The following is a 16,072-nucleotide window of genomic DNA, read 5'->3' as shown; positions in this document are numbered from 1 at the left end:
TGAGTTAGTAAACTGACATTTCAAAACAGTTTTAAACCATTTTAACAGTGTAAAGTGTTTAAACATTGGTCATTAATGTCAGGAGAGTCTGAGGAAGGTGACGGTTTGATTCCAGGGACTCACTGAGCCTAAAAGCTTTCAGGGTTAAAGGGTGTCGGTACGAATCCTCAGTGTTTGAGAACGGTTTCATTCAGCAGCCTGATCAGTGGAACACCGAGCTGAAACATCCAGGTTAAAAACAAAGACTTTTATTAACAGTTCAGAAATACAACATGGCCGCCTCCCCCCCCCGACCTTTAGCCCCCCCCACAGGAAGTGAAGTCGTGGACACGACCTACGATGGAGATCTCTTTGAAACGGACCTGGAAGGGTTTTATCTCCAGAAGAGAAGCGAGTTCCTCAGGAAGCAGCCGACCTCGTGAAGAACTCTTCTGACATCTCAAAAGTCTGAACTAATTATTTTCATACAGAAGCTCAGCTTCACCTTCACCTGCAACCAAATCACCAGCAGGTGGTGCTGCGTGCCGGCAGAGCCAGCAAGTAGAGGAATAGATGAGGTGGAAGGAAGCTGCTCAATCAGAAGAGTGTGTGTGTGTGTGTGTGTGTGTGTGTGTGTGTGTGTGTGTGTGTGTGTGTGTGTGTGTGTGTGTGTGTGTGTGTGTGTGTTAAATAACTCAATATTTCATCATTCACACTGTATTTTCGTCGGTCCATGGTTCCTGGATCAATAATATCTGCAGCCTGATGAAAGGGTTCCTCCAGACCTGAAGAGTCTCCTGGCTGAGGAACATCTGAGGCTCCTGAGTGACGGAGGAGGAGAAGAGGAGGAGAACCTGTGACGCTCTGCTGAGCCTCTAGGGGGCGGAACGTTCTGGACACTGCAGTCTGGGGCTTTTCTGTTTTCTGTCTTTCAGACTTCAGGAAGAAGTTTCACGGTACGAGGAGACAGAGGACGACGTCCGTCTCCTCAACGTCCAGCAGCTGGACAAACTGGGAACCAAAATTAAAGGAAAAAAAGAACTGAACCAAAAGGAACTCCGACATTTATACACCATCAATAAATAGAGCGATCTCGTTTCCACAGTTCCAGCTGTTATAATTCATCCTCTATGTGGTTCTCCTGCTGGTTCTTCTCCTGCTGGTTCTTCTCCTGCTGGTTCTTCTCCTGCTGGTTCTTCTCCGGCTGGTTCTTCTCCGGCTGGTTCTTCTCCGGCTGGTTCTTCTCCTGCTGGTTCTTCTCCTGCTGGTTCTTCTCCGGCTGGTTCTTCTCCGGCTGGTTCTTCTCCGGCTGGTTCTTCTCCGGCTGGTTCTTCTCCGGCTGGTTCTTCTCCGGCTGGTTCTTCTCCTGCTGGTTCTTCTCCGGCTGGTTCTTCTCCGGCTGGTTCTTCTCCGGCTGGTTCTTCTCCGGCGCTCCTGGAAACAAAGAGGACATGAACCTCAACGTCTGAAACACGTGATGTGCAGCCATGTTGAGGATTCAGAGCCACATTCAAATAGTTATATATATTATAATATTAATATATATAATTATTATAATATATATATTATAATAATTATATATAATGATAATAATCAATATATATATATATATATATATATAAAATAAAATATAAATATATAAATAATTATAATATATAATAATCAATATATATAATAAATAATTATATTATAATAAATAATAATATATATTATAATAAATAATAATAATGATATATATTATAATAAATAATAATAATATATATAATAATAATATAAATTGATAAATTTTAGAATTTAATTTTAAAAGATTTGTGAAAAAAAAGAGCTTGAGGGTAAAATGTTTTGTTTGAAGTGTAAAGCTTCATGTGGAACAGACTGGACTCCGTCGATCATTAGAAGTTGTGGTTCTGATCCAATCAGCCTCCCACCTGTAGTTGTTTCTTCCGTGGGCTCTGATTGGCTGTCTGGCTCTTTGCGTTCGGTGCTGTCCTCAGTGGGCGGGGCCTGGCCCGGCGGGACCTCCTCAGGACTTCCTGTTTCTAAAGAAAGAGTCAGTTCAGATCGATGATCCCCTCCTGTCCTCCTCTCCTCCTCCATCCTCTCCTCCCCCTCACCAGTCTTTTCTCTCTCCACTGATGGAGGGATGAACCCCCCCCCCCCCCCCCCCCCCCCCGTCCCCCCCCCTCACCAGTCTTTTCTCTCTCCCCTGATGGAGGGATGACCTTCTCCTCTGCCGTGGTGTTGGTCTTGGTGCCGTTCTTGGTTCTGGCTTTGGGTTTGGTGAACTTGGCCTTGTTGAGCAGGTAGTTCACTTCCCGGTCCAGCAGAGACAGTTTGGCCTCGATGTCTTTGGACAGCAGGACGGGTCTTTCCTTCGCAGAGCGTCTCTCCTGCTCAGCCACCGTCTGGTTCTTCCACGTCTGGAGGACCAACAACACACCGTCTTCACAACTACAACTATACTCCTCTGGAGCTAGAGCTAGAGGAGCTAGAACTAGAGCTGGAGGAGCTAGAGGAGAAATAAAGATCGAGCTAGAGGAGCTGGAAATAGAGCTAGAGGAGCTCGAACTAGAGCTAGAGGAGCTGGAACTAGAGCTGGAGGAGCTGGAACTAGAGCTGGAGGAGCTAGAGGAGAAATAAAGATCGAGCTAGAGGAGCTATAACTAGAGCTAGAGGAGCTGGAAATAGAGCTAAATGAGCTTGAGCGAGGGAAGCTAGACCTAGAGAATAAATAGAGATAGAGCTAGATCTAGAGTAAGAGATAGAGCTAGATCTAGAGTAAGAGGAGCTTGAGCTAGAAATAGAGAGAGAGGAGTGAGAGATAGTGCTAGAGGAGCTGGACCTAGAGATTAAATAGAGCTAGAGGAGCTAGACCTAGAGATTAAATAGAGCTAGAGCTAGAGGAGCCGGAGTTTCAGGAGAAGAGACTGAGAACATCCACCTACCTCCGTGTCCTTGATGACCTTTTCCAACATGTTCAGCTCGACTTCAGAAAAGATCTGGTCGTCCTCTGGAATCAGTCTGGCGCTTCTAAAGAACCAGAGCAGAACTTCAGGTCAGAACGCTGCTTCATGTCGCTCTACCCATCTTCAAATCACTGATGTGATACTACTACTTTCATTCTTAGTTAGTTTGTTCTGGTTAAGTGGACTATATTGGGGGGGGGGGGGGGACAAGGGGGGGGACTTCCTTCCTTCCTTCCTGTCTTATATCTTCCACATAAAAACAACAGGTGGGGTTAAATCAAGCTCTGACCTGAGGAAGAAGCTGGAGGTGTTGAGCAGGCTGTTGAGAGCAGCCAGCCGGTCGGGCCACTTCCTGCGCTCCTCCACCCTGAAGAAGACGTCCTTACAGAGGCTCTTCAGCTGACTCAGCTTGTCCCGGAGCTGCTTGGTGTCGGCGGAGTATCCCTCCTCGTCCATCCACTCCGCCGCCTCCCGCAGCCTCCCTGAGATCTGCTCCTGCTCCTCCTCGCTCACCACCTGCTGGTACTCCTCCTGGTACAGCTTGTCCTGGAAACACTGCCGACTCAGCATTTTCCCTCCAGCATGATCAAAACCACCACCACCAGGAAGTTACTCACCTGAGTCTCAAAAATAAAAGCTTCTAAGCTGTTGAGTGTTTTCTCTCGCTCCTGCTTGGCCAGATCTCTGTCGGTCAGATCCTGCAGCCTGGAGACAAAGTGGTTTTAAAGCGGAGGACTAATGTGGAGCTGAGCAGAGCGTGGATCTGGGCCTCACTTCTTCCTGGAGGAGTCCAGGTCTTCAGCAGAGGGGTCGGCCATGTCCCTGAGGAGCAGCTCCACCGTCACCTCTTCAGAGATCTTGCTCTTCTTCTGTGCTTTCACCTTCTTGTCTGCGTCTCTGTCGGCCTCCGGGTTTCCAGACTTCTCCTCGTTGTTCTCCTCCTTCATCAAAGAGCTCGTCACTTCCAGAGCAGCTCAGTCGCTTTGATTTGGTTATTTATCAGGTCAAGAGCTTCAAACTGCTTTTGTTTTGTTCTTCTGAGCTCCACGTTTTGTGTGCTCTGTATTTTATTGTTGTAAATTTGATCGTGGCTGTAATTTAAAAGCACTGTGTCTTAAGTACCAATTAGACCAACAGCTCTCCCACTAAAATCACTTAAAAATCCACATTTCTATCAAAACAAATCCCTGAACAGGCCTGAAGCCCCTGAGAGATGGATTCTACACTTCTGAGTGCCACTGTCCAACAGTACTTCACTATAAAAGTACACTGGAATCCCTCTGAGCCTTGCAGTAGCTTTCTGTGTACAAACATTTGAACCCAGTTGAACAGATTTCAGTTTAAAAGCATGAATCACCTGGGAGCAGGTTAATCCAGCCCCTCAGAGGGAACCTACCTGGGCCTCCGTCTTGCTCTGCGTCTCCTGGACTCTCTCAGACTCGTCCTGCTTCTCTTCTGAAGCTTCGACCTTCTGACCTTCACTTTGACCTTCAGCAGCTTTGCCCTCTTCTTCATCTTTCCCTTCCTTTCCAGCCTCTGGAGGAACTTCTTCTTCATCCTGACCAAAGCAAACCACATGTGTGTGTGTGTGTGTGTGTGTGTGTGTGTGTGTGTGTGTGTGTGTGTGTGTGTGTGTGTGTGTGTGTGTGTGTTACCTGGACTGGTTCCGTCACATTGGAGGCGGGCTCTGTGGCTCCTCCTCCAAACAGGGTAGAGATGGTGTTTCCTAGTTCTGCAGTAGAAAAACATTGATATTCTCATCTTGTACAACAAGTAAAAGTGGTGGTTCTATTGAAGTATTCAAGTTGAAGACGAGTAGAGTCTCCGTCCTGCTGACGGAGGACACATTCAGTTGGTTGGTGAACGTACTGGTCAGAGTGGACTCCTCCTCCTTCTCCTCCACCAGGGTTTCAAACACAGACTCCACCTGAGGGGGACAGTTGGTGACGATGAATACTGCAGTACATGTGAAAGGGGGTACATCCTCCTGCAGTACGTGTCAGACCGGTGCTGCTCACTGACCCGGTCCAGCAGCAGAACTCCGCTCTCGTCCATGTTGAAATGAGCTTTGATCCCTTTGGACTCGGCGCCGGAATGTTTCTCAAAGCTGCTTCCAACTCCGGACAGTCTGACGGTGGTCAGGTTAGGAGAGCCAAACGCACTGCGGGGGAGGGGCCCAATATTAGAGACAAGTTCTACCACCAACATGTACCTTCAATATAGAAGCAAGTGGTTAAACTGACTAAATACTACAACTTCTACTTTGATGGACTTTAGGATTGAATCCAGAGACGGTTAATCTCAGTTTTTAATCTGATTAACAGGACAATGTTTGGTCAACTTCAATCTCAGACGTGCTGAACAACAAATATCTGATTCAAGTATCATCATCACAGTACAAATCTCAGGATACTGCAGTATATTGCAGTACATTATATGTGACATAAAGCAAGACGACAAAATGAACAGAATTCAGCCATTCTTTAGTCATGAGGCGATACGAGACGCTGCCTCCACCCTCAGAATGAACCCTCCACCCCCTCCACCCTCAGACTGAATCCTCCACCGTCAGACTGAACCCTCCACCCAGAGACTGAACCCTCCACCCTCTCCACCGTCAGACTGAACCCTCCACCCAGAGACTGAACCCTCCACCCTCTCCACCCTCAGACTGAACCCTCCACCCAGAGACTGAACCCTCCACCCAGAGACTGAACCCTCCACCCAGAGACTGAACCCTCCACCCTCTCCACCCTCAGACTGAACCCTCCACCCAGAGACTGAACCCTCCACCCAGAGACTGAACCCTCCACCCTCTCCACCCTCAGACTGAACCCTCCACCCAGAGACTGAACCCTCCACCCTCTCCACCCTCAGACTGAACCCTCCACCCAGAGACTGAACCCTCCACCCTCTCCACCCTCAGACTGAACCCTCCACCCAGAGACTGAACCCTCCACCCTCTCCACCCTCAGACTGAACCCTCCACCCTCAGGCTGAACCCTCCACCCTCAGGACGAAGACAGGAAGCCCACCTGAACTCCACCTGGCCCAGGAACCCCAGGTCTCCATAGTTGATGTGGAAGGAGAAGTCGGAGGTGTATCTGTTGAAGGTGATGACCTTCCTCTGAGGGTACGGAGCCATTCTGCTGAACAGGATCCGCTTGTTGTGTTTCAGGCTTTTCAGCCCGTTGTCCTCCTCCGTCTCCCGGGTGAACTCCACCTGAAGGTGACATGAGAGGACAGGAGGTTAAGATGAGGAGACAGGAGGTTAAGATGAGAGGACAGGAGGTTAAGATGAGGAGACAGGAGGTTAAGATGAGAGGACATTAGGTTAAGATGAGGAGACAGGAGGTTAAGATGAGGAGACATGAGGTTAAGATGAGGAGACAGGAGGTTAAGATGAGGAGACATGAGGTTAAGATGAGGAGACAGGAGGTTAAGATGAGGAGACAGGAGGTTAAGATGAGAGGACATGGGGTTAAGATGAGGAGACAGGAGGTTAAGATGAGGAGACAGGAGGTTAAGATGAGGAGACAGGAGGTTAAGATGAGAGGACATTAGGTTAAGATGAGAGGACATTAGGTTAAGATGATGAGACAGGAGGTTAAGATGAGGAGACACGAGGTTAAGATGATGAGACAGGAGGTTAAGATGAGAGGACATGAGGTTAAGATGAGGAGACAGGAGGTTAAGATGAGGAGACAGGAGGTTAAGATGAGGAGACAGGAGGTTAAGATGAGGAGACAGGAGGTTAAGATGAGAGGACATGGGGTTAAGATGAGGAGACAGGAGGTTAAGATGAGGAGACAGGAGGTTAAGATGAGGAGACAGGAGGTTAAGATGAGAGGATATTAGGTTAAGATGAGGAGACAGGAGGTTAAGATGAGGAGACATGAGGTTAAGATGAGGAGACAGGAGGTTAAGATGAGGAGACAGGAGGTTAAGATGAGAGGACATTAGGTTACGATGAGGAGACAGGAGGTTAAGATGAGGAGACAGGAGGTTAAGATGAGAGGACATTAGGTTAAGATGAGAGGACATTAGGTTAAGATGAGGAGACAGGAGGTTAAGATGAGGAGAGAGGAGGTTAAGATGAGAGGACATTAGGTTAAGATGAGGAGACAGGAGGTTAAGATGAGAGGACATTAGGTTAAGATGAGGAGACAGGAGGTTAAGATGAGGAGACAGGAGGTTAAGATGAGGAGACAGGAGGTTAAGATGAGGAGACAGGAGGTTAAGATGAGGAGACAGGAGGTTAAGATGAGGAGACAGGAGGTTAAGATGAGGAGACAGGAGGTTAAGATGAGGAGACAGGAGTTTCCTGCAGATGAGACCTGCTCTGACCTGAATGGGGAAGACGGCGGCGTCTCGCACCAGGAAAGGTTTGACCTTGAAGGCCTTGCTGAGGGCGGCGGCCTGGTACACGGCGCCCATGGCCGCCGCCTCGTCTGCATTGATGTTCTTCCCCAGCTCCTCCCTGCAGGGAAACACAAACACAGGTCAAGGTGACGGCAGAGCGTCATGTGACTCGTCCAGGTGACACTTACTTCCCCACGGCTTTCAGCAGAACCTCCTGGACCTTAGGGACTCGTGTGGCTCCGCCCACCAGAATGACCTGCTCAATCTCATCCTGTGGGGACAAACAGAAAAGCTCTTCTCCACTGAAGGAAACAATGAACACATGAATCTGGTCCAAGCCGTCGTTGCAGTTCATCCAAACTCTTTCTAGGATTCATTATTTCCAGTTCTCAAACAGAAACTCTGGTTTTTCTTCATTAGACCAGAAAACAAGACGGATCTGAAGACCTGGTCTCTGCAGAGGTGAGACACATTTAGAGGTTTTCAACAAACATCTCGTTTTTCACTGATCATCATCACTTTCACCATATTTGGTCATTTTCATGTGTGACATCATCACACGGAGACGAGGGACTCCAGAGGCTTTGGCTTTATTATGGATGAAATCTTCTCTACGATCAATCGGTGGGACAAACAACCTTTACACATTTCTAATATCGGACAATATATATTTGGTAATTATTTTCATTATTCTTGAGGATGAGGCAGCGAAATTTAAGAATTGAGTTCTTCTGGTTGTTCCCTTCCTTTCTGATCATTTGGGCGTCGTGTTGTAACAACGGAAGGAAGGAAGGAGGGAGGGAGGGAGGGAGGGAGGGAGGGAGGGAGGGAGGGAGGGAGGGAGGGAGGGAGGGAGGGAGGAAGGAAGGAAGGAAGGAAGGAAGGAAGGGAGGGAGGGAGGGAGGGAGGGAGGGAGGGAGGAAGGAAGGAAGGAAGGAAGGAAGGAAGGAAGGAAGGAAGGAAGGAAGGAAGGAAGGAAGGAAGGAATCTGATTTCCCAACGGGAACACCTGAACCTGTGTGATGAACGAGTGAAGAGACTCACCAGCTTCATCTCTGAAGCCGCCAGAGCCTCCTGGACCGGACCTGGAACCCGCTGGAACAGGTCTGAACACAGGTCCTCGAACGCAGACCGGGTCACCTTGGCTTTGAAATCGATGTCGTCCATCAGACCTTCAACCTGCAGAAACATCGTCGACACTGTTGGACTTTCTACAACTTGTTTCAGCTCTTCATCTGGAGTTTCTACAACTTGTTTCAGCTCTTCATCTGGAGTTTCTACAACTTGTTTCAGCTCTTCATCTGGAGTTTCTACAACTTGTTTCAGCTCTTCATCTGGAGTTTCTACAACTTGTTTCAGCTCTTCATCTGGAGTTTCTACAACTTGTTTCAGCTCTTCTCCTGGACTTTCTACAACTTGTTTCGGCTCTTCATCTGGAGTTTCTACAACTTGTTTCGGCTCTTCATCTGGAGTTTCTACAACTTGTTTCAGCTCTTCATCTGGACTTTCTACAACTTGTTTCGGCACTTCTCCTGGTGTTTCTACCAGGTGTTTCAGCTCTTCACCCGCGGACCACCCCCCCCTCACAGGAGGTGGAACCAGAGGCGGTCCGGTGTTTCCTGGACCCTGCTGGACTGACCTGAGCCATGAAGTCCACGTTGGCGCTGAGCACGGTCTTGAGCCGCTGGGCCTCCTTCAGGAGTTTGGCCATGGCCCGCTGGTTCTCCCTGACGTCCTTCTGGCTCTTCTTCTGCTCGTTGAACACCTTGGCCAGGTGATCCCGGAGCCGCAGATCCATCTCGAAGCCCCCGAGGCCGCGGTCGAACCTGGACCCAGAACCTTCACTGACTGGGAGGAAGTGACGAGTCCAACCAGAACAAGGACCAGGACTTTCCAACACTAGACCTACCCGACCCCTCGGACCTGCAGCTGGGGCTGCTGGCCGGCCTCCTTGGTCTTCACCATCTGGTAGGTGACGATGGTGGCAGTGGTGCTGCCCGAGCCCATATCGTAGAACATCATGTTCTGGGGGGGGGGGAGGGGGGGTGGGGGGGAGACACTGATTAATATTCTTCTGCCGCGATAGTTCTCCTTCAATCTTTAACCGATTTAACTTTTCAAATATCAAAACATGCAGCTTGTTCATCAGATTAGTCATGCTGTGCTTTTTATATCTTTAACCCTTTCTGAATAAATAAATAAATAAAATCAGATCAAGCAGATCAGTGTCTGTTGCCATGGAGACGATGAGATCAGAGGAGATCAGCTTCAGATTAAAGAAAATAAATAAAAGTTCATATAAAAGGCACGACGTGTGTCTGCTGTGAAGCCGAGGATCCAGACTGAGGACTCACCGGTAAACGACTCACCGGTAAAGGACTCACCGGTAAAGGACTCACTGGTAAGTTGTTTACCGGTAAACGACTCACCGGAAAAGGACTCACCGGTAAAGGACTCACCGGCAAACGACTCACCGGCAAACGACTCACCGGTAAACGACTCACCGGTAAAGGACTCCCCGGTAAACGACTCCCCGGTAAACGACTCACCGGTAAAGGACTTACCGGCAAACGACTCACCGGTAAACGACTCCCCGGTAAACGACTCCCCGGTAAAGGACTCCCCGGTAAAGGACTCACCGGTAAAGGACTCACCGGTAAAGGACTCACCGGCAAACGACTCACCGGCAAACGACTCACCGGTAAAGGACTCACCGGAAAAGGACTCACCGGTAAAGGACTCATCGGCAAACGACTCACCGGCAAACGACTCACCGGTAAACGACTCACCGGTAAAGGACTCCCCGGTAAACGACTCACCGGTAAACGACTCACCGGTAAAGGACTTACCGGCAAACGACTCCCCGGTAAACGACTCCCCGGTAAAGGACTCCCCGGTAAACGACTCCCCGGTAAACGACTCCCCGGTAAACGACTCCCCGGTAAACGACTCCCCGGTAAACGACTCCCCGGTAAACGACTCCCCGGTAAAGGAGGCTCATCAGTAAAAACAGAATAAAGAAGAAAGGAGTGCAGACCACAGGAAGCTCCAGAGTCCCTCCAGACCGGAGCCTCCGGTTGACCTCTGACCTTGGCCGTGTTGTCGATGTCCTTCCTCCTGAAGACGCCGTAGTTCAAGGCCACGGCCGTGTTGTCGTTGATGAGCTGCAGGACCTTCAGCCCCGCCATCTGGGCCGCCTGCAGGACGGCCCGGCGCTCTGCCTGGTTGAAGAAGGCCGGTACGGTGATCACTGCGTCCTTGATGGGTTGTTCTGAGAACCGCAGAGACAAACCAAGTTAGAACGATTTGACAGACAAAGACACCATGTTGTCCCCCGCCGCGTCACACTGACCTGCAAAGTCCTGAGCCAGACCGCGGGAATAATTCAGAACCATACCCAGGAGCTCCTCCGGCCTGAACTGGCTCTCTCTGCCAACAGGTAGATAGACATACATCAGTAGAACCATTATATGTATGTATATATATACATCAGTAGAACCATTATATGCATGTATGTATATATATATATATCAGTAGAACCATTATTTGTATGTATATATATCAGTAGAACCATTATATGTATGTATGTATATATATATATATCAGTAGAACCATTATATGTATGTATGTATATATATATATATCAGTAGAACCATTATATGCATGTATGTATATATATATATCAGTAGAACCATTATATGCATGTATGTATATATATATATCAGTAGAACCATTATATATATATATATATATATATATATATATATATATATATCAGTAGAACCATTATATGTATGTATGTATATATACATCAGTAGAACCATTATATGTATGTATGTATATATACATCAGTAGAACCATTATATGTATGTATATATATATATATATATATATATATATATATATATATATATATATATATATATATATATCAGTAGAACCATTATATGTATGTATGTATATATACATCAGTAGAACCATTATATGTATGTATATATATATATATATATATATCAGTAGAACCATTATATATATATATATATCAGTAGAACCATTATATATATATATATATATATATATCAGTAGAACCATTATATGTATGTATGTATATATACATCAGTAGAACCATTATATGTATGTATGTATATATATATATATATATATATATATATATATCAGTAGAACCATTGACGTACACCAGAGGGTGATAGGGCACCAGCCCCCTTATGTGCAAGTATTTTGTTTTCAGATTTAAATGAATAAGCATCACTCATTTCTAGTTAAATTATGTATTTCCATCTTAGTGGAGTGGACTCTTATGCTCAGCTGCTCTACTCTGCATGGCGCTCAGAAGGCAGCGAACCAACATACAATGTTTTTCACCAGCCGCCATTGGTGGCGGCCATCTTGGATGAGGTTCCTGCTGTCACTTCTATCAAGGAAGTCTTCAGACTGTCAAAATAATCACAATTCAGTGAATTCACAGCACATTTTCATCTGGTTTGGTTTGTTAAAGACGTGTAGTTATAATCCAGGAAGACGGAACCAGTTGTGCCGGATGTCAAAGCTGCGACTGTAGCACTCATGTACACCATCTTCACTTGTTCTGCACGACGACTTCATGATGGCCTGGTCATCGGGTCGAGCTGATTGAAGAACAATCAGTTGGTAATAAAGCTGCACCACATGGTCACTGAACTTCTGTGGAGTGACTCAGTGACAGCAAATGCAAGAAGCTGTGCAAACGGTTCATTACAAGTGTTTTAGTGTTAAATATTGAGTGTGTTGTGACCTGAACATCCAACTGCTACATTACTACCTTTTAAAATATTCTGGATCAGAACCACGCGTCTACTGTCTGAAACAAACCAGGTGAAGGTGTGTTGTAAATTCAGCGAGTTCTGATTATTTTGATAGTGTAAAGACCTCCTTCCTCAATACAGGTGAATGAGGAGGATCCTCATCCAAGATGGCTGCCATGCTGAACTGTACAGGAGCTGAAAGTGTGGATTCAGATTATTCAGTGTATGAAGGCATGACCCTGTGTGTGAGACTCACTCTGAGTTTTTAAAGTACACCGTGCCTCTGGCTGCCTCCTCCTGCAGCTCGTGCTCCGGGAAGCGCCTCTGGTAGAGCGCCACCTGGGGGTTGTTGTGCTTTTTACCCAGAAGGCTTTGCAGATGCCGATAAACTGTTTTGGGGTTCTTCACAGACTGAAACACAAAACAAGAGAGGATTATATTTCTAATTCTGAAGACTGTGTGTGTGTGTGTGTGTGTGTGTGTGTGTGTGTGTGTGTGTGTGTGTGTGTGTGTGTGGCATTCGTACCATTCCGAGTGCGTTGTCTCCAAAAAGTCTCTCTGTGTCTTTGAGACAGACGACGGTGGGCGTTTTCCTCCTCGACTCTCTGAACACAAACAAACAGAACAAGAGAAAAGTGTGAACGGACCCAGTGGAAACAAACGTTTCACTTCCTGTGTCTCTAAACGTCATGGAGTCACGGCGTCATGGAGTCACGGAGTCATGGAGTCACGCCGTCACGGCGTCATGGAGTCATGGAGTCACGGCGTCATGGAGTCACGGAGTCATGGAGTCACGGCGTCATGGAATCACGGCGTCATGGAGTCACGGAATCATGGAGTCACGGCGTCACGGAGTCATGGAATCACGGAGTCATAGAGTCACGGCGTCATGGAGTCACGGAGTCATGGAGTCACGGCGTCATGGAGTCACGGCGTCATGGAGTCATGGAATCACGGAGTCACGGCGTCATGGAGTCACGGAATCATGGAGTCACGGCGTCATGGAGTCACGGAATCATAGAGTCACGGAGTCATAGAGTCACGGAGTCACAGAGTCATAGAGTCACAGAGTCATGGCGTCACGGAGTCATAGAATCATGGAGTCACGGCGTCACGGAGTCATAGAGTCATGGAGTCATAGAGTCACGGAGTCATGGAGTCACAGAGTCATAGAGTCACGGAGTCATGGAATCATGGAGTCACGGAGTCATGGAGTCATAGAGTCACGGAGTCATGGAGTCACAGAGTCATGGAGTCATAGAGTCACGGAGTCATGGAATCATGGAGTCATAGAGTCACGGAGTCATGGAATCATGGAGTCATAGAGTCATGGAATCATAGAGTCACGGAGTCATAGAGTCATGGAGTCATAGAGTCACGGAGTCATGGAATCATGGAGTCACGGCGTCACGGAGTCATAGAGTCACGGAGTCATAGAGTCACGGCGTCATGGAGTCATAGAGTCACGGCGTCATAGAGTCACGGAGTCATAGAGTCACGGCGTCATGGAGTCATAGAGTCACGGCGTCATAGAGTCACGGAGTCATAGAGTCACGGCGTCATGGAGTCATAGAGTCACGGAGTCATAGAGTCACGGAGTCATGGCGTCACGGAGTCATAGAGTCACGGCGTCATGGAGTCACGGCGTCATGGAGTCATAGAGTCACGGAGTCATAGAGTCACGGAGTCATGGCGTCACGGAGTCATAGAGTCACGGCGTCATGGAGTCACGGAGTCATGGCGTCACGGAGTCACGGAGGCCAGGTGATGGCAGCAGAGTGAGCCGACGCTCTTCGCCGTGACAGTTTATCCTGATGCTTCTCTGACCACAGGGTTCTCCAGCCAATCACCCGGACGGCGTCCAGCCAGCTGAGTCCCTCTTTACGTCCTCACTGAGCGTCTCCAATGTCCAACGCTGTCCTGCAGGCAGGACACGGCCCAGTCCACCTCTCTGTCCTTTACAAGGCAGAACCTCCATGAGAGGAGAGACTCCCTGCTTTCTGAGTTGGGTTCTAATGTCACTGGATCATTTGACCCTGAAACTATGAACCACTTGGTGCCGTTTGATTCCAGGTTCTATAAATGAGAACAGGCTGATGATGCCTGCAGAACCCTTTAGAACAGGACTTCCTAAAGCCACAGAGGAACGTTTGCAGCTGGACGCCTCCATCAGGGAAGAAGCTGAGAGAAACATGGCGGCAGGCTGAGGGGCCTGATGGACGTTCTACCAGGAACTCAGTGGTTCCTTTAGAGCCCCGGCCTGGAGGAGAGAGCAGTTCCCTCACTGCTAGAGGAGAGAGCGGTTCCCTCACTGCCAGAGGAGAGAGCGGTTCCCTCACTGCCAGAGGAGAGAGCGGTTCCCTCACTGCCAGAGGAGAGAACGGTTCCCTCACTGCCAGAGGAGAGAGTGGTTCCCTCACTGCCAGAGGAGAGAACGGTTCCCTCACTGCCAGAGGAGAGAGCGGTTCCCTCACTGCTAGAGGAGAGAGCGGTTCCCTCACTGCCAGAGGAGAGAGCGGTTCCCTCACTGCCAGGAGGAGAGAGCGGTTCCCTCACTGCCAGAGGAGAGAGTGGTTCCCTCACTGCCAGAGGAGAGAACGGTTCCCTCACTGCCAGGAGGAGAGAGCGGTTCCCTCACTGCCAGAGGAGAGAACGGTTCCCTCACTGCCAGGAGGAGAGAGCGGTTCCCTCACTGCCAGAGGAGAGAGCGGTTCCCTCACTGCTAGAGGAGAGAGCGGTTCCCTCACTGCCAGGAGGAGAGAGCGGTTCCCTCACTGCCAGGAGGAGAGAGCGGTTCCCTCACTGCCAGAGGAGAGAACGGTTCCCTCACTGCCAGAGGAGAGAGTGGTTCCCTCACTGCCAGAGGAGAGAACGGTTCCCTCACTGCCAGAGGAGAGAGCGGTTCCCTCACTGCCAGGAGGAGAGAACGGTTCCCTCACTGCCAGAGGAGAGAACGGTTCCCTCACTGCCAGGAGGAGAGAGCGGTTCCCTCACTGCCAGGAGGAGAGAACGGTTCCCTCACTGCCAGAGGAGAGAACGGTTCCCTCACTGCCAGAGGAGAGAGTGGTTCCCTCACTGCCAGAGGAGAGAACGGTTCCCTCACTGCCAGAGGAGAGAGCGGTTCCCTCACTGCCAGGAGGAGAGAACGGTTCCCTCACTGCCAGGAGGAGAGAACGGTTCCCTCACTGCCAGAGGAGAGAACGGTTCCCTCACTGCCAGGAGGAGAGAGCGGTTCCCTCACTGCCAGGAGGAGAGAACGGTTCCATCACTGCCAGAGGAGAGAACGGTTCCCTCACTGCCAGAGGAGAGAACGGTTCCCTCACTGCCAGAGGAGAGAGTGGTTCCCTCACTGCCAGAGGAGAGAGCGGTTCCCTCACTGCCAGGAGGAGAGAACGGTTCCCTCACTGCCAGGAGGAGAGAACGGTTCCCTCACTGCCAGAGGAGAGAGTGGTTCCCTCACTGCCAGAGGAGAGAACGGTTCCCTCACTGCCAGAGGAGAGAGCGGTTCCCTCACTGCCAGGAGGAGAGAACGGTTCCCTCACTGCCAGGAGGAGAGAACGGTTCCCTCACTGCCAGAGGAGAGAACGGTTCCCTCACTGCCAGAGGAGAGAGCGGTTCCCTCACTGCCAGAGGAGAGAGCGGTTCCCTCACTGCCAGGAGGAGAGAGCGGTTCCCTCACTGCCAGGAGGAGAGAGCGGTTCCCTCACTGCCAGGAGGAGAGAACCTCCAGGCTTCATCAACCAGCTGCTCTCAAACTGCTGAACCACCACCGCTCAGCAGAGGAACTGATATGGCTACTGATCGGTAGGGCTACTGATCGGTAGGGCTATTGATCGGTAGGGCTACTGATCGGTAGGGCTATTGATCGGCAGGGCTATTGATCGGTAGGGCTACTGATCGGTAGGGCTATTGATCGGTAGGGCTACTGATCGGTAGGGCTACTGATCGGTAGGGCTACTGATC

The 16,072-nt window shown here is 49.2% G+C and overlaps 1 protein-coding gene across 1 annotated transcript in view; it reads right to left on the bottom strand.

Moving 5' to 3' along the window:
* Positions 1 to 227: 227 nt before the first annotated feature.
* hyou1 (hypoxia up-regulated 1) overlaps positions 228 to 16,072 on the bottom strand; it is a 19,250-nt gene continuing 3,405 nt past the window's right edge. Inside the window, exons 4-24 of the mRNA XM_080483950.1 lie at positions 12,636 to 12,714; positions 12,366 to 12,520; positions 10,660 to 10,736; positions 10,397 to 10,578; positions 9,217 to 9,332; positions 8,947 to 9,133; positions 8,352 to 8,486; positions 7,496 to 7,578; positions 7,293 to 7,425; positions 5,981 to 6,168; positions 4,968 to 5,106; positions 4,815 to 4,872; positions 4,601 to 4,677; positions 4,342 to 4,503; positions 3,720 to 3,886; positions 3,563 to 3,650; positions 3,235 to 3,491; positions 2,925 to 3,009; positions 2,168 to 2,399; positions 1,908 to 2,018; positions 228 to 1,413 (exon numbers count right to left, since the gene is read on the bottom strand). Coding sequence (XP_080340076.1) covers positions 1,094 to 1,413; positions 1,908 to 2,018; positions 2,168 to 2,399; positions 2,925 to 3,009; positions 3,235 to 3,491; positions 3,563 to 3,650; positions 3,720 to 3,886; positions 4,342 to 4,503; positions 4,601 to 4,677; positions 4,815 to 4,872; positions 4,968 to 5,106; positions 5,981 to 6,168; positions 7,293 to 7,425; positions 7,496 to 7,578; positions 8,352 to 8,486; positions 8,947 to 9,133; positions 9,217 to 9,332; positions 10,397 to 10,578; positions 10,660 to 10,736; positions 12,366 to 12,520; positions 12,636 to 12,714 — 3,031 coding nt within the window. The 3' untranslated portion in view covers positions 228 to 1,093. The remainder of the gene's footprint in view (positions 1,414 to 1,907; positions 2,019 to 2,167; positions 2,400 to 2,924; positions 3,010 to 3,234; positions 3,492 to 3,562; positions 3,651 to 3,719; positions 3,887 to 4,341; positions 4,504 to 4,600; positions 4,678 to 4,814; positions 4,873 to 4,967; positions 5,107 to 5,980; positions 6,169 to 7,292; positions 7,426 to 7,495; positions 7,579 to 8,351; positions 8,487 to 8,946; positions 9,134 to 9,216; positions 9,333 to 10,396; positions 10,579 to 10,659; positions 10,737 to 12,365; positions 12,521 to 12,635; positions 12,715 to 16,072) is intronic.

This window comes from Lipophrys pholis (genome assembly GCF_963383615.2).
Source record: "Lipophrys pholis genome assembly, chromosome: 16".
Classification (NCBI taxonomy): domain Eukaryota; kingdom Metazoa; phylum Chordata; class Actinopteri; order Blenniiformes; family Blenniidae; genus Lipophrys; species Lipophrys pholis.
Note: the sequence above shows the minus strand (reverse complement) of the source record. Positions and strands in the feature narration are given on the sequence as shown.